Source organism: Haliotis rubra, unplaced genomic scaffold (genome assembly GCF_003918875.1).
Source record: "Haliotis rubra isolate DU_JTF1 unplaced genomic scaffold, ASM391887v1 Scf2, whole genome shotgun sequence".
NCBI lineage: Eukaryota > Metazoa > Mollusca > Gastropoda > Lepetellida > Haliotidae > Haliotis > Haliotis rubra.
The window spans coordinates 7,329,332-7,356,177 of NW_025766002.1; the positions used below are offsets into that span (position 1 = coordinate 7,329,332).

The 26,846-nt window shown below is 38.4% G+C and overlaps 1 protein-coding gene across 1 annotated transcript; it reads right to left on the reverse strand.

Annotated features, from left to right (window-relative positions):
- Window positions 1-1,058: 1,058 nt before the first annotated feature.
- LOC124275454 (GLIPR1-like protein 1) lies at window positions 1,059-24,128 on the reverse strand. Its single transcript, XM_046711023.1, has 6 exons — window positions 24,053-24,128; window positions 21,427-21,607; window positions 3,904-4,128; window positions 2,237-2,349; window positions 1,704-1,738; window positions 1,059-1,176 (listed from the first exon to the last, which is right to left on the reverse strand). Exons 2-6 carry the CDS (start codon window positions 21,589-21,591, stop codon window positions 1,169-1,171), a joined length of 546 nt encoding a protein of 181 aa, XP_046566979.1. The 5' UTR covers window positions 21,592-21,607; window positions 24,053-24,128; the 3' UTR covers window positions 1,059-1,168.
- Window positions 24,129-26,846: the final 2,718 nt, after the last annotated feature.

Below are 26,846 nucleotides of genomic sequence, written 5' to 3' on the forward strand. Positions count from 1 at the left end.
CTCTTTCGGGAGTTCTTACAATGGTGTTTGACATGTTCAAAGCTTCAAACTTTTGACGCCATTTCAGTCAACACGCAGCAGTGACATCATTATATAGATATCACTCACTACTACAGTGAGTGGGTGAGTAAGTATAGCTTTACGCCGTTTTTGCAGCAATATCATGGCGGGGTACACCAGAAATGGGTTCACACATTTTATCTATGTGGGGATTCGAACTCGTGTCTTCGTCGTGACGAGTTGACGCTTAAACCACTAGGCTACTATGGTCATGCGCTGTATAGTTCCGCCATCACGGTATATCGTTGTTAAGAAATTCAAATCCTCATATGTACTTTTAAAGTTACATTATTGCAGTTTAGATACGGTGCTTATGACTACTTATGTATATCGGAATTACACATGTTCGTGAGCAAGAAATCTAATTCTCCAAAGCTCTCATTGTATCCCTCAGCTGGCTGTTTCGATTCTCCAAACTCATAACCACAGGATTAATATATTTTGTGTGAAAGAAGCATCTGTGACCTGTATCTCTTTGTAATTTTCTCGACCTGTGAAGATCCGGGTTGGAATTGGCCTTAATGCTTGTCGTAAGAACCAAATAATGGGATCGGGTGGTTAGACTCGCTTACTTTGTTGATGCAGGCCATCGAATCCCATTTGCGTAGATCGATGCTCATTATTCTATCACTAGATAGTCTGACAGATACAGATTATTTACAGACCGTCGTTATGTATTCTGAATTGTACAAACTAACAAACAAAAAACGTGCACAAGAGATCCAAACAGAACTTGAAGTGGTATCACCGGCCTCCGATTCACGGCTATAGGAGTGTTGTAAGCAACTAACTAGAACTGGACACCTGGGCACGAACTAAACTGACCTTGGCACGCACTAAACTGACCTTTGCACGCACTAAACAGACATGGCACGAACTAAACTGACCTTGGCACGAACTAGACTGACCTTGACGCGCACTAAACTGAACTTAGAACGGACTAGGCTGACCATGCCACAAACTCAATTCAACCCTGGTTCAGATAACATAAAACAGAGTTGGCATTATTTGTGTTTGCTACTTTTGCAATCACTTTGCTTTATTTAAACACTTCGAACAGGCAACATCCGGTTGAAAGTCATCCATTATTATCCATCCTACGAAGGCTCTATTTCGCTGTAAATAAAACAAACAAACATAAAACGATGCTTGATAGACCTTGTTAATGAAGAAGAATTCCTTAATTTTTGATAGTATCCTGCATATACATACACACACGCAGGCACACGCATATGTTACTATGTATCTATATGTCTATCTATCCATCCATCTACATCTATAGCTTTCTTATATGAATGTGAACATATGTGTTATTCCTAATGAATAAAAATGAGGCACGGGACACTGTCGGTTTCCTACCAATTGCAGGTGGGATGCAGAGAAAAAAATCACATCACATCAATCACATCAAGCGTTGGGGGTCAAATTAGAAAGATGTCTATACATTATTCTTTTTGCTGTGCCAAATGCTATGTGTTCCTCACTTGTGGACGAACAGATATTTAACGAGGAAAGTATTCAACCGCCTTGTATAGTCAAGAGACGTTCCAGATTTCATCACGCCTTTCGACCAGTGAAATACATGATAATTGCAGTGACGACTTGTATCAAAACTTGTTGAATTTCAAAATGTTGATATTTACCTGGTTCGTAAGCATCCTCTCCCATCCAATTACCCCTTAAACATGAAGTAAAATACATTATGTCTTAGACGGAATTTTTGTGTTGTGATGGAATGTATCATGAAGGGCGCTTGAAGTGAAATACACCAAAGGCATGGAATTAAAGGAACTAATTGTATGAATGTCGCTATTATTGAGGAGTACGTTCACAAAAAAATGGCGTTGCATCTGAATGCAATATCTAATATTTCACATCACACAACACAGTGACGTATTACACATGCAGAAAAGAGTGTGTACTTCCACCTTCGAAATCATGTCATCGGTTTCAATCTGAGGGTTGTACATGTATTCTGAATGTCAGACTCGGACCATTATCAATGAAAACATGATCTGAAATTACATGATCCAGTCACTTTCTGTAGGTTGTAACGTTGAACTCACTATTTTGTCATGGTTACCCAATGAGTCGCTGCTCGCAAAACACCAACACTGGAATCTGTGGGTCGTGAATGACCACACATGGACAGGCAGATTAAACTAAAAATACTTACCTGGGCTCGTAGTAACACACCAGGAACCGTACGTCATTGTACCCTCTGAACTGAGACATATACGGGCAGTTATTCATTGCACAGCCAAATTCCCGAGTCTCCTCCCAGTTAACCTGGATAATAAATCCATTATTTAGAAGTTGCACAACAGGAATCTTGAGCATTTTGTTATTAAATGACCATCAAGTAGTGATGATACCATGTGTAAGCCAAACGGTGTGTAGATGTATATCCTGTCACTCTACGGGAGACACTATGGTGAACACACGCAAAGGCAAGGTAATTATTCCCATGGAAAGAAAATTCACGGAGATACATAGAGCTAATCACACTAGGGCTCTGAACTACATGATGGTGTGGAATCTGACAATATCCCCGATATTTCTTTCATAAAACTATTCTGAAGCTTTTCATCAAACAACATGTGAGCAAGAGTGGCATGACGCTCTTTGAACTCATCATGCAAAGAACATGCGCCCTCGTCCATCAAGAGTTCTGACATTAAAGACTGGAACTGGGATGCTGCGCAACATGTAAGGAAGGCTGACAATTTAAATGTTGAACTTACCACTCTTATTACACAGTCGTTTGGAAACATTTCAGACGGTTAAAGAAAGCCATGTAAACTGTGAAGGCATCTGATTTTGTTACAGGATGGTATAATGGTTAAACGACTTCCCCTCTTGTAACAGCCTTGTGAAAAGTATTTTATCACCCTGAATCTTTGTGCCAAGAACTAAATTCCAATTTCCTATTATGTTTCGAAACATATCTTTCTTAAATTTAAGGTTAAGCGACTTCCACTTTGAGTGAGTGAGTGAGTGAATGTAGTTGTACGCCGAGTTTAGTAATATTCCACCAATATCACGGCCGGGGACACCAGAAATGGGCTTCACGCATTGCACCCATGTTGGCATCGATAGCGTGACGAACGAAGGCTTTAACCACCAGGCTACCCCATGACTTTTACTTTGAAGGCAACTGATCTCCTAAATAGTCGAAACAAGTTATTTAATACGCATGTTATGGTACAATGTCTGTCATATATTTTGACTGACTGACTGAGTTTAGTTTTACGCCGCTTTTAGCAATATTCCAGCAATATCACGGCGGGGGACACCAGAAATGGGCTTAACACATTGTGCCCATGTGGGGAATCGAACTCGGGTCTTCGGCGTGACGAGCCAACGCTTTAACTACTAGGCTACCCCACCGCCCGCTCATATATTTTGAGAAACTGCTACTCGGAATATATTCTGCAAAAGTATTCGCAATGTTTCAAGGTACAGTGATCGCATATTCATACTGATAACTGAAAATTGATGACTACGACGATGCAGAACGACTTTTTACTCAGTCAGCGGTGTGATGCCGTTTCGTCTGTATTAATGTTAACATCTTTGTAAAGCCTATGCGATAAATATGAATATATTCAGCCATCAAAGATGCAGAAAGGGGTTGTAAGTACAGAAAATAAATAAATCTGAAATCTGTTTTGTATGATTAGGTTTATGAATCAACAGCAGACAGTGTTAACACCGAGTGTTTGCAAACACTAAAAGTCAGTCCTGCCCCACGTGTAATGTAAGGTAAGTATTATATTATATGTGTAGATAGTTTCCACAAAATATGAAACGTGAGAAGGAACCTTGGATTCCCAACAATACCTGTGAGTAATAGCAGCTCTGGGAAGGAGAGCATTCCCTGTCATTGTAGCGGAATGAGTCGACCCCGTTCCTCCAAGCGTTAAAGCCTCTATTCATGAACTCTTCCTCCGATCGGGACGACTGCTCAATGTAGAGGTTCTCGCCGAACTCAGGTCTTGATGAGTAACTGAACTGACATCTGTTTGCATATCTCTGGGCTTGTCTTGCTAATTCTTCGTTCCATCTCTGCAACAAAGAGCATTTAAGCTAGACTATACTCGGGACTACATTTCGTACAACAATATACATTGATAATTGATTTGAAATATAAGACATGCGAAATGAATGCACAGAAAGTAATATGTTCTTGAATTGACTAAAATCAAAAACTGCCACTTTGTTTGACTACATGTCTCCAAATGTGTCCATTGTGTGTCTTATGGGGGACAATGTTAATAAACAGTTCTTCTAATTCAATGTAAACCTTCGTATTGGTACAGTGCAATCCAATTGATTAATTTCCTTTCAGGAAGTGAATGGAAATTCCATATCATTGTTTAATGCAGGCATTCGGTATGTGTCTCCTTAACATAACACGAACGCTATAACCTCCAATCTACCCGACCGACACTTGGTTCGTCCAAGGAGCATCCTCAGCAATCCATCCATATTATGAAGTTCCATTCAGGAAGTGCGTGGAAATGCAATCTCATTGTTAAATGCAGGCATTCGGTTTGTGCCTTCTTAACATAACGCGATCGCTATAACCCGACTGACACTCTGTTCGTTCAAGCACGCATCAATCCATCCACGCACGCACATACACGAGCATACATACGTGCACGCATGTAGCGACCAGAACTGGGATACGACCAGAACTGGGATAAACAGTCCACAATTTCGTAAAACCCTATTTACTGCAGTACTGCTCCCGGTTAGCTCTAAAACTTAAGGCGATCTATGCGCGGAATATGATTTAGTTAATGTTTTTGTGAGGAGACACTGAAAATTATCAGTTACATATTTCCATATTCCTCTGCAAATATGTAGCTAACATTTAATTTTCCAATATAGGCTGGAAGCACCTTAAGGGTTTCCAATATTTTTGTACTCGTCAGTTATTCAATCGTTTATATCGTGTGGCAATTCCCTCTCAAGCAAACCTCTCATGGTGTACGATGTTTCATTTTCATTAACTGTGTTGTTTTATAATGCAAGCATCATGTAATTTACATCACGTAATAAATATCATATAATCGGCAACGTTAATGGAAATAGCTCAAACACCCCATTGTGTTCTGAAATAATTCTGATTTTTGTCGTAATTAGTTATGTAACTGTGAAAACATGTCCGTATACAGGTGTTTGTGACAGAATTTGCTGCATTTATACATGATCCTTAACTTTAAATTGGTTGCTTAGTTCAGCTGTTTTGGGTACGGCTCAAAGCTGAAGCCAAACAAATCACATTTGGGACCGTTTATAATTTATGGCTGGCGGTGATGATTTTAGGGGGGGTCACCCACTTTGTTCTGGGGAGGTAGAAGGGACATCAATTTTGTACACAAATACGTGGGGTGGGGTGGGGTGTGTGTGTGTGTGTGTGTGTGTGTGTGTGTGTGTGTGTGTGAGTGAGAGAGAGAGAGAGAGAGAGAGAGAGAGAGAGAGAGAGAGAGAGAGAGAGAGAGTACTTTACATGCTGCATGGGGGTGTCACTTACTTTGTAAATAAATTGTAAGGGGAGTGGGTTATTCACTTTGCTCATGCTACTCCATAAAGATCAGCATCACACCCCATCAATTATGAACTATCCCTTAGATAAAAGTGTTGAAAACAAAATATTGTAATTATCATTCAAGCTGAAAGGAAGGGTGTGTGTGTGTGTGTGTGTGTGTGTGTGTGTGTACACACATATATAACTTCCTTCACAGCGAATGAAAGGAGGGAAGGGCGTATATTGGATATATTAATAGAAGAGGCCAAACCTTTTCCACGTCGATAAGTAATCTCTACTAAAAGCAGAGTCGAATGTACAATTCTGACTATATCATGAGCATGTATTTGTTTTAGCAGTATTACAGGTGTGCGATGTTGTTGGTAAACAGTCATTGATTGTCATCATACGACATCTCACAGAATGAAAGTCGGGAAGGGTATATCGGATATATAACTTACACCACACAGAATGAAAGTCGGGAAGGGTGTATCGGATATATAATTTACACCTCACAGAATAAAAGGCGGGAAAGGTATATCGGATATATAACTTACACCTCACAGAATGAAAGTCGGGAAGGGTATATCGGATATATAACTTACACCACACAGAATGAAAGTCGGGAAGGGAAAATTGGACATATAACTTACACCTCACAGAATAACGGCGGCAAGGGTATATCGGATATATAACTTACACCTCACAGAATGAAAGATGGGAAGGGTCTATCGGATATATAACTTACACCACACAGAAGAAAAGGCGGGAAGGGTATATCGGATATATAACTTACACCTCACAGAATGAAAGACGGGAAGGGTATATCGGATATATAACTTACACCTCAAAGAATAAAAGGCGGGAAGGGTCTATCAGATATAAAACTAACCCCAACAGAATGAAAGACGGGAACGGTATATCGGATAAAAAAACTAAGCCACACAGAATGAAAGACGGGAATGGTATATCGGATATATAACTTACACCTCACAGAATGAAAGACGGGAATGGTATATCGGATATATAACTTACACCACACAGAATGAAAGACGGGAAGGGTATATCGGATATATAACTTACACCATACAGAATGAAAGACGGGAACGGTATATCGGATATATAACTTACACCTCACAGAATGAAAGACGGGAAGGGTATATCGGACATATAACTTACACCTCACAGAATAAATGCGGGAAGGGTATATCGGATATATAACTTACACCTCACAGAAGAAAAGGCGGGAAGGGTATATTGGATATAAAACTAACCCCCACAGAATGAAAGACGGGAAGGGTCTATCGGATTAAAAAACTAAGCCACACAGAATGAAAGGCGGGAAGGGTATATCGGATATATAACTTACACCACACAGAATGAAAGACGGGAACGGTATATCGGATATATAAATTACACCTCACAGAATGAAAGACGGGAAGGGTATATCGGATATATAACTTACACCTCACAGAAGAAAAGGCGGGAAGGGTATATTGGATATAAAACTAACCCCCACAGAATGAAAGACGGGAAGGGTCTATCGGATAAAAAAACTAAGCCACACAGAATGAAAGGCGGGAAGGGTATATCGGATATATAACTTACACCACACAGAATGAAAGACGGGAACGGTATATCGGATATATAAGTTACACCTCACAGAACGAAAGACGGGAAGGGTATATCGGATATATAACTTACACCACACAGAATGAAAGACGGGAAGGGTCTATCGGAGATAAAACTGACCCCCACAGAATGAAAGACGGGAGAGGTTGTACACCGGCTTTGTTCTATTCATTCAGACTGAAGGTGAGGGAGGGTGTGCATAGCATGTTTAATATATACTCATGCCAATAATGGTTGTCACCCCTCCCTCCCCACCCCAACCCCCACACACCCAAACCCCTCTCCAATTAAAAATTTGAAGGGGTGACAACCATTATTGGCATGAGGATATTACAAGTCAGTGTGCGAACTGGTTTCCAAATTTTGTTACCCAGTCGGGCTACCTATGCCTGAAAGTTACTAGCCCACAAAATAATTCACTAGCCCGAAATTTGAATGTAGAAAGTGAGCAAAACATTGCAAAAATAGATGAGAATAAGATAATGTCGGCATGGCATGGGTTTATCATAACTTAACAAGTCGGAGAGAGTGAAATATTTACAAAATGACCCCGAAAATTGGGTGTGGGATGGGTGGGGGCGGGGAAGAAAATGGTTTCTTTTGTTGTATTGGATATGCTGCATTATGCATGCAAATGCAAGTCACATATATCTTCATAGCTGCTTAAAAACCTGTAACATTTATCGGTGCTTGACACAACCTACCACCTGTGTGTGTGTGCGTGCGTGCGTGTGTGTGGTTATAACTATCTTCTTCACTTTTATATTTTATTTGTACCATCAAGTAATTAGTGTCTCGTAGGCCAACTGGCTGGGTGGTCTTTTTAATGTATCATACTATGTCTATACAATTTGTATCACAGCATGTGACACTTTGAGAAAATAATTTCTTCTTCTTCTGGCGAGGTGGGGTATCCTAGTGGTTAAGGCTCCGAAGACCCAAGACCCGGGTTCGCTGTGATATTGCTGGAATATTGCTAAAAGTAACATAAAACCATACTCACTCACTCACTCGCTCTTCTTCTTAAGTGCCTTAATCATAAGCGCATGCTCACACACCATTTCACTTTAGACATATATAGGTGCTGGTATTTCTATGACCGAAACCATTTATAGGCATTTTTCTACCATTCATTACTGAACATTCCGATGGTTGATGATTTGCACTGGATATAAGTTGGATATCCCATATATTTCCACATAGCTGCTCCTGATCTGCATAACAAATATTTTATTGAAGAATACCAAGCAGTCCAAACTACTCATTATCACTATTCTTTCACAATTTATAGATTTAAAATCACATCCAGGACCTACACTTTTACCGAATATCTTAAGATATTTAATATCAGTAACATATGTGCCACTATGCTGCTTCATGTCATACCCAAATATATTTAGCCTTGTAGAGTATCTGACAAAAAAAAGAATCTTAAATATAGTAAGCAAAAAATACACAAACGCTGGTCTACTAATGTTTCATTAATTATTATGTGCATTATATACGAAAACATGCCATATCTTAAAAGCTATACATTTTCACTGCATTAAGATGGAATAACATTTGTCCCACCTGTCCTTGTGCACATGGGTGATCCAATGCTTTGTACTCTTGGCCATGTAACCTCTGATACTGAATAAATTTCTTGTTCTTGTTCTATTTTTATTGTTCTTTAATACATAAGTTTTGAAGAAATCAGCTTTAGAATGGTATGCATTGAAAATATTGTAAAGAATGAAATGAATGTTATTTCCACAGAAAACATCCAGAATTTTGCTTAATTGTTGTGATTGAGCACACAGTACATGACATTGTTGTTCATTTTAACAATGAAATACTACTCAAAAGTGTTTTTGTTTTGGAAGCTGCATCATAGGTATGTCATACCATTAGCCATGAGGAAGTTAATGGTCATGATAGACATGGAATATAAGAAACTTTAGACTTGTGCTGCAATCTAAGAGCTCAATACTTCAAGCATATTCCTATAACCTATTAAGATTGTTAGATAGGTTAGGAAATGGCAAGCATTACTTTTCATAATTACCTTTCCCATCTTCAGTTATAACTGCACACTTTTAACTACATGTATATTGTTCATGTTTTTTTCTTCAATGCTTTGTTCTTGTCAAACAAGTGATAAAACCCCACATATATAATATATTATAATTCATTTTATCAAATTTAACAACCAAAATCACTGTTAGTCTATCAAACAAAACTTTTCAAGATAAGAGATTACTCCACAGTCCTTCTTAAATTTACTAGTCCAATAGTATACATATTAATCCAAATTCATATTTAATACCTTAATGGGTCACACTTTAACTTTTCAACATATTGTATACATGGGTTAAAATCAAGACAACATTATCTGTTTACATGCATTGCAAACATTAAGAAATTACCTAACCATATACATTCCCATCCAAATTGATTTACAAATTATTTCACAAATATCATTATTTCTCCCACAAAATGTCCTATATGAGATAACCACCTTGCTCAAATAAACAGTAGGTTCTCACACCTTTCATTCATCTCCACCTGATAAATATCAGAGACCATATAATATATTATATGGTCTCTGATGTTATGTAGCAAAACACTCTTTAAATATTTCTATTTCAAGATTATATTAACAAAGTATTAAAGTGATGTAAAAGAATTCCACACATACACACGACTTTAGTAGCTAATTAAACTCCTATATATACATGAGACACCTTAAAACCAAACTGATCACCCAATGGGAACAACATTTGTGTTTGCTTCCAATTTACAGTTACTGTCACGTCAAAATGAATGTGTATTCCCACTACCCAATCACAGCTGCTGTAAAATGCCACTGAAATTAGGTTGTGAACTGTTTGCACCACTTCCTCCCTCAGATGCCAAGACCCTCCCTCCTACCCATCCCAAGTGTCATGTCAGTGTCTAACTGGTAACTAGTTGAGGTTTGATGGAATTAATTAAGAGTGTAAGAACATTTGACCTCTGGGTTTATAAATCAAAGGTTTCAGAATACCTTTATCAGATAGTACAATGTTTCCTCTCATGAACAGTTGTCAGAGTACAGGCACTATGCAGAAATAACTTCACAGAAGAAGAAAAAGAAGAATGGCCATCTTCACCTGAATGCTAACACAAATAGGTGTTAATATTTCATTTAAATTCTACCAGATTTATGACCACTGACTGAACTGCCTTGTAATATCAGCCTGCAATGATAAAAAATACTGTACTCCCACTCATTTCTTGCAATTTTTCCAACACTTTTGTGTGTTGATTGTTCCCCACTGCTATACATTCCTGTGAAGGAAGTATTATTGGTATACCTCTATTATTTTAATTCTATGTATCATTGTTTGTTATGTCAAATTATATATATGGGATGGAATTTCAATGATATTTGTATGAGAAATTCTGTCAAGTCCTATTTATCCTTGGCATTATCCAGTTAAAAAGGACAAAGGTGGGAAATGAAGATCTATTGAAGGTTTGAGATTATCTCTACAATTGTATACATATTTTCAAAAAGGATGACCCCATGTGTTTTCAAGAATTTGATAATAGTAGTAACATGGGGCTTGAAATTTAGTTTTTGACCCCAACTGTTTTAGGAAATTACCACACTGTATAAATATTCCAGAAGCTAAATGAATTGGAATCTTATGACCCAAACTATGCTTGAAGTGAATTGAAACATGAAATGTTACAATTTGAAATATAGAATGAAAACACACATAAATTTATCAAGGAATTATGTGTTCCCAAACCTGATATGAGTGATATGGAAATGACCTTTCAGATACATTGATGATTTTATTGAGCGATTTAAAGAAAACTCTCATTGAGCAAGAAATAATCATTACAGAATTTCAAACAGTATTAGAGAAACTTTAGAAGTACAATGAAGGTATTGCTATCAAGTCTTTAAAAATATACTATATCTTTGGAGAAACAACATGAAGATGAGATACACAGAAACTGATAATGACATAGAATGTAATAGTAGAATGAGAAAAAATATCCAAGAACATTCACATCAAAGAAACTCAATTAGGATTGATACACTACACAATATTTAGAAGCAACTTAATGAAAACTAATAAGGTTCCCAAGGAGAACAATATCCAACGATTCATAAATTCTATGAACATATCCTAAGAAACTGAAGTACAGTCCCTACTTTACCCACCAGTCTAATAGCCAAGTCTGGTAAAATTTGTTCTTGTCAAGTAAGAGCACACACACACTTCCAGTCCAAAGTGGGAGACACAAAAATGCTGAAAATAATGCCAATTTACATTTTCAGTCCAGCAAATTTGAGAGACTTTAGCACAGACTACTGCAAGTACAGTAAACTAAAGAAGGGTGCTAGAAACAGATATATCACTCATCTAGCAAACATTTAAGGAGCCATTTTCTGTGTACTGTAGACTGAATAATGTTATCCTCCTTGACATGAAAAATATTCTATGTATATGGTGAAATTGAATCTACTAAAAGAAAAATTTTGATTCAAGTACAGAAAAATAGCAGCTGCTCAACTTCAGAAACTATGCAAGTTCCAAGAGCATTCTTGGAGAAATCCAGGCACGACGAAGATGAATAACAATATATAGATATTGTTTACTGTTTTAGCATTATAAAGTGTCATAATGTCACAAGTTTATACAGTTGTTTCTACACAGTGTTCACTGTTCTTCTTTCTCTATGAGGTGAATCTTTGTCATGTATCTATTGCAGTCCTAATACAGGGAAACTTCTGGTAAGAAAATGCCCAGCCCTGTTCTATATCCTTTGTTCCATGTGATTTCTTACTGATGTAGTTAAGTGTAACAGACTAAACCCAAGAAGTTCTCAACAGCCTAAAAGCTAAATGCACATTCATATAATCTCACCTTTTGGTATAGCTTACTGCTAACATAACTAAATGAAACTATTCCTATTTATTCTAAAAAATTTCATGGTTTATAAGAAATGAGGCAATTAGTAAGTCAATGTTTCTTCAACCTCATACATGCATGTCTAGCAAAAGTGTTCTCTCCTTACAGTGGCTTAATGGAATAATGAGAGAGTCACACAATGTTTCTCTCCAGAGATATCTGTATCAGGAAGTAAAGGCAGGATTTGCATCCTGTTACATACATGTAAAGGTAACTGAATACAATGATAAGATACAGTGCATGAGTGAAGATGTTAAGTTTAATGTTACACTTTTAAGTGTCCCAAATACCAGTTTGGTAAAAATAATGTTTCTATATGACTAAAATTTTCACACCTCTCCAATCACTCTTACTCCGCCCTATCAACTCAACTGGGCCCACTCACCTTTCCACTCCTCCCCACCTACTCCTAAACTAGCTATTCCCTCCCACCTATTACACTCTCACTACACCCTTCTTCCCTCAGGGACTCACTCTGCTCCAGTCACTCAACCCACTACACTACTCTCACTACACCCTCTTTCCCTCGCTTCTCCTCCACCTCAGCCTCCAGTCACTCAACCCACTCCACTACTCTCACTACACCCTCTTCCCTCGCCTCCACTCACTCTTGCTCCAGTCACTCCACCAACTAAACTACTCTCACTCACCCCTCTTCCCCTCCCACTCTACCCTCGGGCCTCCACCCACTATGCAACTCACTACATTCCCTTTTCCTCGCCGACTCACTCCGGGCTCCACCCACCCACTACTCTCACTACACCCTCTTCCCCTCAAGCTCCACCCACTCCACCAAGTATGCTACTCTCACTACACCCTCTTCCCTCAGGGGGCTCACTCCGCTCCAGGCACTCAACCCACTACACTACTCTCACTACACCCTCTTCCCTCGCTCCATCCACTCCGCTCCAGTCACTCAACCCACTCCACTACTCTCACTACACCCTCTTCCCTCGCTCCACTCACTCTGCTCCAGTCACTCCACCAACTACACTACTCTCACTCACCCTCTTCCCTCGCTACACTCACTCCGCTCCACCCACTATGCAACTCTCACTACACCCTCTTCCCTCGATCCACTCACTCCGCTCCACCCACTCCACTACTCACTACACCCTCTTCCCTCGCATCCACCTTCTCCACCCCACTCCACTCCACCTACACTTCCTCGCCCACACTCGCCCAGTCACTCACTACACTACCAAACTCTCTTCCCCTCAAGCTCCAGTCACCCACCAACTAAGCACTACTCACTCACCCTCGCTACACCCCACTCCGCTTCCACCCACTAGCGCAACCTCACTCACCCTGCCGACTCACCCCCACCCCCACTACGCCACCACTGCAACTCTCACTACACCTCTTCCTCAGCTCCACTCACTCCGCTCCCACCACTCCACTACTCTCACCTTCCCTCGCCTTCCCTCACTCCGGGCCCACCCACTCCACCCACTATGCTACTCTCACTACACCTCTTCCCTCACCAACTCACCACTCACCCTCCACCCACTCCATCCACCCTACAACCCCACTACACTACTCTCACTCACCCTCACACCCTTCCACCACTCACTCCACTCCACCCCTCCACCCACTGCCACTACACTACTCTCACCACCCTCTTCCCTCGGCTTCCACTCACCCAGCTCCACCCACTACACTACTCTCACTACCCTCCTCCCTCACTCCACTCACTTTCCACCACGGGCCTCCACTCACTCACCACCCTCTTCCCTTCCCTCCCACCTTCGTCCACTACTCATTTCCTCCCTCGCCCACCCACTCCACCAGCTCCACTACACCTCTTCCCTCGCCACTCCACTCCACTCCACTCCTCCACTCCACCCACTCCACCACTACCACCACTCTCACTACACCTCTTCTTCCCTCACTCCACCTCACTCCACTCCACCCAAGTCCTGCTCCACTCCACTCTCTCACTACACCCTCTTTCCTCGCTTCCACCTCCTGCTCACCAACTACACTATTCTCACTCACACCCTTTCCTTCCCCCTCCACTGACTCCACCCACTACACTACTCTCACTCACCTCTTCCCCAGCTCCACTCCTCCGCTTCCTCCACCCTATGCTACTCTCACTACACCCTCTTCCCTCGCTCCACTCCACTCCACCCACTGCCACCGGCTACTCTCACCCACCCTCTTGCCTCACTCGGCTCCACCCTCTTCCTCTCACACCTCTCAAGCTCCTCCACCCACTATGCTGCTCTCACTGCACTACTCTCTTCCCTCGCTTTCGACTCACTCCGCCTCCACCTCTTCCGCTCACACCCTCTTCCCCTCACACCACCCACTGTGCTATGCTACTCTCACTACACCCTCCCTCCTTGGTCACTCGGCTCACTCCACTCCACCCACTACATGCTACTCTCACTACACCCTCTTCCCTCGCTCGACTCACTCCGCTCCACCCACTCCACCAAGTATGCTACTCTCACTACACCCTCTTCCCTTGCTCGACTCACTCCGTTTCACCCACTGCACCCACTACACTATTCTCACTCACCCTCTTCCCTCGCTCGTCTCACTCCGCTCCAGCCACTCCACCCACAACACTACTCTCACCACACCCTCTTCGCTTGCTCGACTCACTCCGCTCCACCCACTTCACCCACAACACTACTCTCACTACACCCTCTTCCCTCACTCGACTCACTCCTCTCCACCCACTACACTACTCTCACTACACCCTCTTCCCTCACTCGACTCACTCCGCTCCACCCACTTCACCCACAACACTACTCTCACCACACCTTCTTCCCTCACTCGACTCACTCCGCTCCACCCACTCCACCCACTACACTACTCTCACTACACCCTCTTCCCTCACTCGACTCACTCCGCTCCAGTCACTCCCCCACTATGCTACTCTCACTAGACCCTCTTCCCTCACACCACCCACTCCTGTCAAGCCAACTCCACTCAACTTCTCTCACTCACTCACTCATTCCCCAACCCATCCACACTCTCTCTCATTTCACTTGCACTACCCATTCCTCTCCACTCCGCTCTTGTTCAATCCACTCACTTGGCAACTGCCATTCCAACTTATTCAAAGTACTTTCCATGGTTTTTAAGTATGTTGGTGGCCATTTTCTTGAATGTTTTTGATGTAGTTAGTTAATGCAAACATGGTACATTGATTATGTCGTTCTGTTTTCTTCACAGTGCAACACCACACCACACTTTGTACGAAGCAGTGAAAGAAGCATGTCATTTTCTGATTGAGAAATTCAAGAACTTTAATTACAAGCATCTCAACAATGAAAGTTCAGAAATGGAGTCCATCCCAAGTGTTTGTGACTGTATTGAGTTTTGATACAGAGGGGCAGAAGGGCAAGAAGGCTTATGTTAATGTCTAACTCTGTAACTGGAAAAGTGTAAATGGAGGAATGACTGAAAAAAAATGACTTTTAAAGCTTTGCAGATGCCATATCTTCATTATATTTCAAAGTTACCAAGTGCAGATTTACATTTCAGAAATGGAAACACACTAAGCTGAAATTCTGAATTTTTAACTATTAATATTAATCACATGCATTTGACCAGAAATGCAATGGGATAATGCCTTTAAAACCTACAGTTTATGGAATTTCAAGAAGTTGTCTGGGCTGATGATAGTAAATAGCATTTCAAACCCACAAGTAAATTATTAATGTACTGGGTCAATTATTAAAATGTTCAGAGATTTTTAACTATTAATATTAATCACATGTAATTGACCAGAAGTGGGATAAAGCCTTTAAAACCTACAGTTTACGGAATTTCAAGAGGTTTTCTTGGCTGATGATAGTAAATAGCATTTCAAACCTCTGAGCAAATTATGAATGTACTGGGTCTATAATTCTATTTTACAGAGATTTTTAACTATTATTATTAATCACGTGCCTTTGACCAGAAGTGGGATAATGCCTTTAAAACCTACAGTTTATGGAATTTCAAGAAGTTATGTGGGCTGATGATAGTGAATAGCATGTCAAACCTACAAGTAAATTATTACTGTGCTGGGTCAATAATTCAAATTATCAGAGATTTTTAACTATTATTATTAATCACATGTAATTGACCAGAAGTGGGATAAAGCCTTTAAAACCTACAGTTTATGGAATTTCAAGAAGTTGTCTGGGCTGATGATAGTAAATAGCATTTCAAACCTACAAGTAAATTATTACTGTACTGGGTCAATTATTCAAATGTTCAGAGATATTTAACTATTAATATTAATCACATGCATTTGACCAGAAGTGGGATAATGCCTTTAAAACCTACAGTTTATGGAATTTCAAGAAGTTATCTTGGCTGATGATATAGATTAGCATTTCAAACCTCTGAGCAAATTATTAATATACTGGGTCTATAATTCTATTTTATAGATATTTTTAACTATTATTATTAATCACGTCCCTTTGACCAGAAGTGGGATAATGCCTTTAAAACCTACAGTTTATGGAATTTCAAGAAGTTTTCTTGGCTGATGATAGTAAATAGCATTTCAAACCTACAAGTAAACTATTAATGTACTGGGTCAATAATTCAAATGTTCAGAGATATTTAACTATTATTATTAATCACATGCATTCGAAAAGAAGTGGGATAAAGCCTTTAAAACCTACAGTTTATGGAATTTCAAGAGGTTTTCTTGGCTGATGATAGTAAATAGCATTTCAAACCTACAAGTAAATTATTAATGTACTGGGTCAATAATTCAAATTTTCAGAGATTTTTAACTATTATTATTAATCACATGCATTTGACCAGAAGTGGGATAATGCCTTTAAAACCTACAGTTTATGGAATTTCAAGAAGTTGTCTGGACTGATGATATAGATTAGCATTTCAAACCTCTGAGCCAGCTATGAATATACTGGGTCTATAATTCTATTTTACAGATATTTTTAACTATTATTATTAATCACGTCCCTTTGACCAGATGTGGGATAAAGCCTTTAAAACCTACAGTTTATGGAATTTCAAGAAGTTTTCTTGGCTGATGATAGTAAATAGCATTTCAAACCTACAAGTAAACTATTAATGTACTGGGTCAATAATTCAAATGTTCAGAGATATTTAACTATTATTATTAATCACATGCATTTGACCAGAAGTGGGATAATGCCTTTAAAACCTACAGTTTATGGAATTTCAAGAAGTTGTCTGGGCTGATGATATAGATTAGCATTTCAACACTCTGAGCAAATTATGAATATACTGAGTCTATAATTCTATTTTACAGATATTTTTAACTATTATTATTAATCACGTCCCTTTGACCAGAAGTGGGATAATGCCTTTAAAACCTACAGTTTATGGAATTTCAAGAAGTTTTCTTGGTTGATGATATAGATAAGCATTTCAAACCTCTGAGCAAATTATGAATGTACTGCGTCTATAATTCTATTTTACAGATATTTTCAACTATTATTATTAATCACGTGCCTTTGACCAGAAGTGGGATAATGCCTTTAAAACCTACAGTTTATGAAATTTCAAGAAGTTGTCTTGAATTTATCAGGGATGATGATAGTAAATAGCATTTTAAACTTACAAGCAAATTGTGATTATACTGGGTCAATAGTTCAAATTTTCAGAGATTTTTAACTATTATTATTAATCACGTGCCTTTAAGCAGAAGTAGGATAATGTCTTTAAAACCTACAGTTGATACAATTTCAAAATGGTATCTTGGCTGATGATATTGAATAACATTTCAAACCTGTGAGCAAATTATGAATGTACTGGGTCAATAGTTCTTATTTTCAGAGACTTTTAACTGTTATCATGAATGACATGCTCTTTGCCCGAAGTGGGATAAAGCCTTTAAAACTTACAGTTTATGGAATTTCAAGATTTCCTCTGAGCTTATAGTGGTAAATAACAATTCCAACTTGTCAGCAAATTATGAATGAAATAATAGTATAGCATTAATAATGAAATAGTAATAATGATACTCACATGTCCTTAACCAAGAGTGGTAAAAAATCTACAGTTGGATGTATTGTATGAGAAGGGTTGACTGTTAGCACACTATTAATGTATTAGTGATTTGCATGTAGTAACCTTTAGTATTTTGAGGGAAACAGTGGTTGTGCAATGTTTGATTAGTGTCTAAACTGTGCTGTGCGTGATGCCCTTGAAGGGTGATAGTTATTTTACTCAAGCTGAATGGGTGTGAGTGTGTAAACTGTTAGGTTCATGTTATATCTATCTGGTAAAGTTATTATGGCGTTCTTATTCCTTGTTGTGACAATACCTGCTTGAGTAAAGTTGACTAAAAAATTACAGTTATCGAATCTAAAGATTCCTCATGGCTGTTGATAGTATTTAGTCATATGTGAAACTTGTGAAACAGAGTCTACATGCAACAGGTCAATATTGCCAATGTTTAGAGATTTTAAAACTATTTTATACTATTCATATGCCCTTTATTAGATAAAGGAAAACAACTTTAAAATCTGATGATAGTAGATCATATTTCAGACATGTAGAAAGCAGACTATGAAGCAAATAGGCCATGAATTAGTACAACTTTAAGAGAGTTAACTTGATTTAATCCTGTTTGCCTTTGACCAGGAGAGGGATAATGTCTCCTAAGTTTAATACTAACAGAATAATCAGACATTTAAAAATTGTGGGCTGAATCTTGAACACGACAATATCCTGTACAATATTAGTATAATACATACAGATTCAACCAGAAGAGGGATAACACCATAAAATTACAATCAATGGAATCTTCTGATTTCATTTTGCCTGCTCATAGCAAATCACACTTCATATTTAAAAGCACACTGGGCTGATCTACAGTACTAATTTTAAGAGATTTGTTTAATAGTATTACTTATATTCCCTCAACCAAATGTGTTTGAAGTGGAACAAGTTTAAAATCTATATTTTAATGGAATTTATAATTTTCTTTTGGGTTCTTATACTTCATACTTATGGGCAAAATCTAAAAGCAGTGGGGCAATATTGCATGTCTTTATTTCCTTGACTACATTTATCATACAAATTCCCTAATCCAAAGCTGGCATAAATTGTTTTTGCTTGTTTGTTGTTTGTTCCTACATAATATTCTAGCTACATGATATCTGTAAATAACTGAGTTTGTACCAGACAATCCAGTTATTTAGATAATAAGCATCCACACATGCAATCATTCAGACTTGATTCTAAACAATGACTAAGTCATTGAGCCTGACAACCATATCCACATCAGGTAGCATTGGTTGCTGGGGAAAATTACACACAAAAAAGTAAATATGAAGGCATCATTTACCTTGACAGTGTCATCTCAGTCCCAATATGTTATCAAAGAAGCTTCCGCTGCTTGGCCTTCTAACACAAGGAGCAGATGACCCTTTCAAGCAAATTGTGAAGGGGGGACAACTCTAACCGCTAATTCGTTCAGCAAATATAATGTTATTGATTGCAATGCATGGAATAACAAGTTCAAGCTGCTGTGAAGGGCTCAGTGAATTTCCCATTTATATCAAGGTGACCAGGAAGGGGATTTTCAAAGGAACATTAAAGAAATGTTTTTGGATAATTTCTACACCATAATTTTTCTTCAAAGTTATAACTATAGCCTTCTGAGATGGGGCACAAAGTCTCCCACTTTTTTATTCTGAAGTAATTATGCCTTGTATGTCTGGTGTCTGTTACAAACAGCTTCCATGTACACAATAATGATGAAAGCTATAAATGATCATTACTGGCAAATCGTATATGCTAATAGCAGTAATATTAACACAACATTACTTGGAGGCTAAACATGTTATAAACATAGGGAGCCACTAACTGCTTAGGGGGCCATGTGAACTTTTAGGGATGAGAACTTTAACTGGACCTTTCACTCAGCATTATCAGAATAGTATTACCGGTATGTCTGATGGTTTGTTACTGAATACACCCTACCATTATAAATAATAGATCACCACTCTTTTTACAGTGTCATGAATGTGTACATGAACCTGTATATTTTTCGAGTATTTCATAAGAAATATTCTCTGAAAAGTATGACCACGCAACATACCAATCTCTTATATACTCTCACAAATGGCATAACACAAATAACTTAGAAGTCTTAAATCCCCAAAACAAACTTGAATTGTTATACATACATACCCATCAAGAATGGATGTAACATCATTAAAAAAATAATTATGACATAATTTAATTTTCTTTTATTCCCCGTTCTTACTTTAAAAGAAACTATTTACTGTATTATTACATAAAACGCTGTGCAAAAATGGCCAGGCTTGCCGATATTTAGATACAACTTACTATATTTTTACACATATTAGCATAATTATTAAACTATAAAATCAAAGTCCAATACCATTCACATCATATATTTTCTGGTTCTATTTGTGGGCATACACGTATATTGTTAAAAGGAATAATTAGCTATATTTTAAAATATCATTAGATATTGCATGAAAGTCATATTTCAAGTTGAGCAGTAACCATTTCTGGGAATGAATGAATCATTATGAATAAAAAATGAATGAAAAACACCTGACATCTAAATTCAGCATCCACAACCAGGAACATTAATTGGTCGCTCACTTATTTTAAGCTAGTAGAGTAATTACAGTAAAGCGTTTGAAAATGAATTCTATTTCGTTTCAGTTTCACGTTTCTACATTTTCTGCGCTGCTATATTTAGCTATTATGGCGGACATCGACTATGGAGCGCTGCCATTGGCATTTTTTGCAATCAGTAGTTAAAATAAAGGACACGAGTTGTGCAGCTGATTTTGATCTTAATAATTGTTTGTCGATTAAATACATAGTTGACAGTAAGACGTATAATTCTCCATATTAGTTATCCCAGTTCTGGTCGTATCCCAGTTCTGGTCGCAACACACGCATCCTTCCATCCGTCCGTCCGTCCGTCCGTGCATGCATGCATGCGTGCATCCATCCTTCCATCCATCCACCCATCCATCCATCATCCATCCATCCATCCATCCATCCATCCATACGCGCATCCATCCATCCATCCATACATCCATCCATCCATCCATCCATCCATCCATACATACATACATACATACATACATACATACATACATACATGCATACATACATACATACATACATACATACATACATACATACATACATACATACGAAAAAGAAACATATACATAATCCAGTCAGCATTATTTTGAAATGCTTTGTGTAATGTCATGAAAAGGGACAGTAGTTTCAACTACTTACGAGAAAGGGATAGCTTTCCTCTCCGTACTCATTAGGGAAATCTCCCTCACCCATCATCTGGCGTCCCTCGTTGTGTAGTTGAAGCATGGTGTTCTGATATTCTGGCATCATTACATTCGCCATGGAGACGCCCAAGACGCCCAGGAAAACTACGGTCCACATCATTGTGATATTGGAAGATCTGTCAACATCATGAAACCAGATTTCTTAATTTTTACTGTTCCTGTACTACAGTCGAATAAATCGGGTTTAGTTCAACCTGGATCTTCACGTACATTTTGAGAAATAGGAACTGAAGTCATCGAAACAAGCACAAATACTTGTAATTATCGGCTTTACGCGAACACCTGCTCTCGTTAATCTTTAATACTGATAATACATAATGTGTAAAATGATATTGAAGATGAGTTGCATTTTATATTGAAATGTCCATCATATTATGATTATAGAATAATGTATATCAAACCATATTATTACAAATGTCCATCGGTATTTAGGCTTATTCAACTTCTTAGTATTAACAATGTTAGAGTATTATGTAACTTAGGCAAATATTTATATAAGGCTAGAAAATTAAGAAATGAATTAATTAGAGTGCAGTAGTTGTACGTCCTCCTTCATATGTCCATTTTCACCATTTTTAAAAAAACAACAACCTGTACCAATACTGCTATTTGACATACCAATTATCTGTACAGATAAAGGTAATAAAGGAATCGATATACACATGCGTAAGACATAACCGTATTCGCACAAAGGACTCTCTTTTGCAGTGATTTTTTTATTATGGAATATAGTCGCATTTTATATTGACTGAGGTGATTACTCGTTTATAACAAAGTGGAAATACACGAATGTTGATGATTCAATACCAATTACGCCGGTACAGCTATAGAAACTGAGAATACATTTCGTTGCAAAAAATAGCTTTGAGATGAAAAGTAAAATGTGTTTTGTCTAACACTGTACAATTCACCAGTCAACGATAACACATGGACTCTTCAGTTGACATCGGGTGTTCCTTTGAGAACATTGACACCAGGTGTCCGCCTTTATGGTTATCAGGCCTTTGCATAGATTGTAGGAGAAATTATAAGTTGATAGGCATGAAAACGAGCTGAAGTATTGAGCAACTCATGTTAAAGCTTTTGAATTACAAACTCTTTGTCTTCAGTTTATTATGCATACACACATACTTATGCAAAACCTCTGTTACATCTGTATGTTTTATCTGATGTGAAACTTTTGAATATGAATTCCGCCTCGACAACATGGAGATAAACAGTTATCATTCTGTACCATGAACACTTCAATATACACTTTTGTTTTCTGCTTATTAATAATAACGTATGTATACATATATTCATGTAATGTGGGCGGTGGGGTAGCCTAATGGTTAAAGCGTTGGGTCGTCACGCCGAAGACCCGGGTTCGAATCCCCACATGGGTACAATGTGTGAAGCCCATTTCTGGTGTCCCCCGCCGTGATGTTGCTGGAAAAAGCGGCGTAAAACGGCGTAAAAGCGGCGTAAAACCAAACTCAGTCAGTCAGTGATGAAATGTAGGAAATAGTTTTAGAAATAGCAGGATAATGTAAACTCTTACTTATTTTGAAAACGAAATGTTGTCTCTTCTGTATGTAAAAAGCAATATGCATACAAAATGAGTTCATGAATAAAACTACACAAAACTATCACTTTCTGCCTATTAAGGTTTAAATTGAACGTTTTCCTCAGAAAGTCCATTTCGACATATTAAAAATATTTATATTAGACATGGTATTGAAATCTTCTAATATATCATGTCTGTATTTAGGGAAATGATCAATCACGTCTAATTCATCAAACAAAGGATTATTTCACTGTATTAAAATCGTTAAAAATATGAAACTTGTATTCAGGCAAATAGTCAAATTTTGTTATCTCTCTCGTTGTCATGCCTAACTTGTGCAAACGAGGAAACTACTGGAATTAACATTTTGGGACATGGCAGTCTGTCTTGTCATTTAATCTCTTAACCATGACACATCAATGATTATTTATGGCTCTATAAGAAATATCACGCAAATGAAAATTGAATAAACAATAATACACCGAAAATTGAAAACAGTGAGATATTGTATTTAATCATTTTTAAAACAACACAAAATTTCCGAAATGATGCCCCCCTGTAAATCAGGGCTTCTTGTACACTAAGCTCATATGTTTACTTTTACTGTGATTGGAGGAAATTCGGATTATTGCTTACCAAATAACGCTTCTTTTGCACTAAGTTAAAGCATGAATTATTTAGCGAATAGCCATTATATCAAACTGCACAAATGAATTTTGAGAAAACGAAGGTGCAACTGTTAAGTCGGTTTTACAAAATAGGAGCTCCCATCTTAACTTAACGAAAATGTTCAATTGTCACATTGTCCATAGGTAGGTGTATCGACCAGATAAAAATGATTTACATATATTTACAATAAAGTACCTCTGATGGTTAATTTGTAAAGACTTCAATTGTTATGTAAAATAATGCTGATAATGTCAATATTTTGTGAGAGGGCTAAAAGTTGCCAAATATGTGCCCAGTCCCAATATACAATGTCAAAATGAAAGTCGGACATCTCACATGTTCTTACCTCAAGGGAGCTGATTCCACTGTTCGAAGACTTGAGTGGGCTTGCCTATTGAAGCCCTTCTTATATAATTGTACCATTAATTTAAATGCATTCACGTCCTTTAACTATACAGATGTTACTGATTAACACTTGATATTATTATAACATGCTTTGATGTTTAATGCGCTGATTATTATAATATTACGTAGAAGGTGCATATGTATCTTATCGGAGAACATTACAGCCAATCACTTTCAGTGTTTAAATCATCATAGTGATGTTCAGTTAGTGCATTAGTCATTTCACAGAACTGTAAACATAATTGTACAATGAATCAGTTTCATTGTGTCGAGAAAAAATTTGAAAATGCACCAAAGAGCGTTTGTTTCGGACGATCCTGCACAATCTGTACTGGCTTACCTTATGATCGGCTTATATTAGCCCTTCGGGGAAGAAATTATAATTATTATTACATAAGTTTAATTTTAATAACAATGTGATTTACATTCTAGAGAAAGTGGGTACTGTTCAGAATGGAGCACCATATTATACTCTAATTCTCCCTGTGATGGCTCGTGACCATATTCCAGCAATATTCCAGCGATATAACGGCCGTCTGTAAATATTGGAGTCTGGACCAGACAATCCAGTGATCAACAGCATGAGCATCGATCTACGCAATTGGGAATAGATGACATGTGTCAACCACGAGCCTGACCACCGATCCCGTTAGTCGCCTCTTACGACAAGCATGGGTTACTGAAGATCAATTCTAACCCGCATCTTAACGGGTTGTGAAATATTAACACTCCAAAGACCGAAGCTCAAAAAATATGGCTCAACTAGAATTCAAAGAAAGGTGACACCATGCTGTCGTTTGGGCAATATTTCATCACTATGAATCTTTATGTAAAGATGGATAATTTGAGACAGTTGTTTGAATGGTTTCTCAGGTGGGTCAATCAGTGGAAATCTCCCAAATCATTGGAAATGACATTACACGATTTCACCTAACGACTTAAGAGCACAAGTGAAAAGACCCAAACGAGGCATGATAAAGTAATTGAGATGTGAGCTGTTATAAACATTAATGTGATACAATTATGATAAAATCATTTGGAAAAGCATAATTACATTTGTACTCTGAAATTCTGCCAGTTGGATAGAAGAACGTATATCACATCCTTGTGTAAGGGTCCTGTTAGGTGCTTCATGGTGCACAATTGTGAAGCCAATATATGACTATAACATTAGGATGGTGAGTATATCTTGACAATTCCAACTATTGCCGTATAATGTTATTATAATAGAGGGGCATCTCATTCAAAGACATATATGATTGATTTCTCACATGATTAACTATCTGACTCTTGCTTCATACCCGGAGGAACTGGCAGGATCGTGGGTTCGAACCCTAGTTTCCGATTATATCATAAGCACCATGCCACTGCTCGTGTAACGACCAGCATTGTTCCAAAATTTAGCTAACATGCTGTTGTGAAGCACGGTTACACTGGCATGGTGTTGAACCCAACGAACCAATATAGGAACTGTTTTTATTTGATGCAATTATTTGTCGGATAATGGTACGTGTACTCATTGGATGGCAGTTGAGTGACGTCTTAGATTACATGAAGCGCAGATTTGAGTAGAGAGAACGAATATTAACCTGATGTATCCTCGTAAGTGAAGACAGGCACCGTCATCACTATACGACTGTCTTTTCTTTAATTCAAAATTGTTTCGAGGGAGAAATTATCACGACATCAATAATAATATGGATTCTTATATTGCGCTAAACTCCACACCAAAGTGTGCTCAAAGCGCTAACAGAGTTCACAGATATCACATGTGTGTTTACAATCCATTTCTGTTGATCAGGTAGGTCTTAAGATGCTTCTTGAAACAAGCCTTTGGGAGAGCGTTCCATTTAACGGCAGCATTATATGCGAAGGATCTTCCGCCTGATTTTGGGGACCTTTAGTAGCATTTGTTCACTGGAACTGAGAGTTCTTGTAGGGACATAGTCTTCTACTAGATCACACACATAACCTGGAGCTGTATCATTGATACACTGATATGTGAGGATGAGGATCTTATGATGCATCCTTTCTTTGACCGGCAGCCAGTGGAGATACCTGAGTACTGGAGTGATGTAACAGTGTGACAATTCTAGCCGCTGAGTTCTGGATGTTTTGCAGCTTTCTGATTTGCTGCGCTGGAGCCCCTACAAGCAGACTATTACAATATTCAATCCTTTCTAGGATCATTGAACGTGCAAGTGCTGCAGCTGTTTGTTCTTTGAGAAGGTGGCGTATGTTACCTATGTTTCGGAGGTGAAAGTAGCATTTTTTGGCGAGGTCATTGATGTGCTTGTCCATGTTGAGTGATGAGTCTACCTTCACACCCAAGTTTCTACCATCTGTCAAAATATTGATTTTATCATTGTCGACTGTGATATGAGTTGCTTCGATCTTTTGCAGGCTTTTGTCAGGTCTTATGAACAAAGCCTCTGTCTTATCGTTCTTTAACTTCAGCATGTTCGCGTTCATCCAGGCGCTAACTTTGGATGTTCAGTCTTCCATCGCACTTAGTCCTGACTTCTGTGATTGGTCAAAAAGAGCAAAACTATTGTACAATTGCGTGTCATCAGCAAAAGAATAATCATTGATGGCACAGTTACTAATGACTTGTGAGACAGGCTTGCTGTAAAGCATAAATAATACTTGGCCCAGTACCGAACCTTGGGGTACGCCACAAGTCAAAAGAGTGTTGTCAGATGATGTAGCATTAATGCTAACTCTCTGGTATCTGT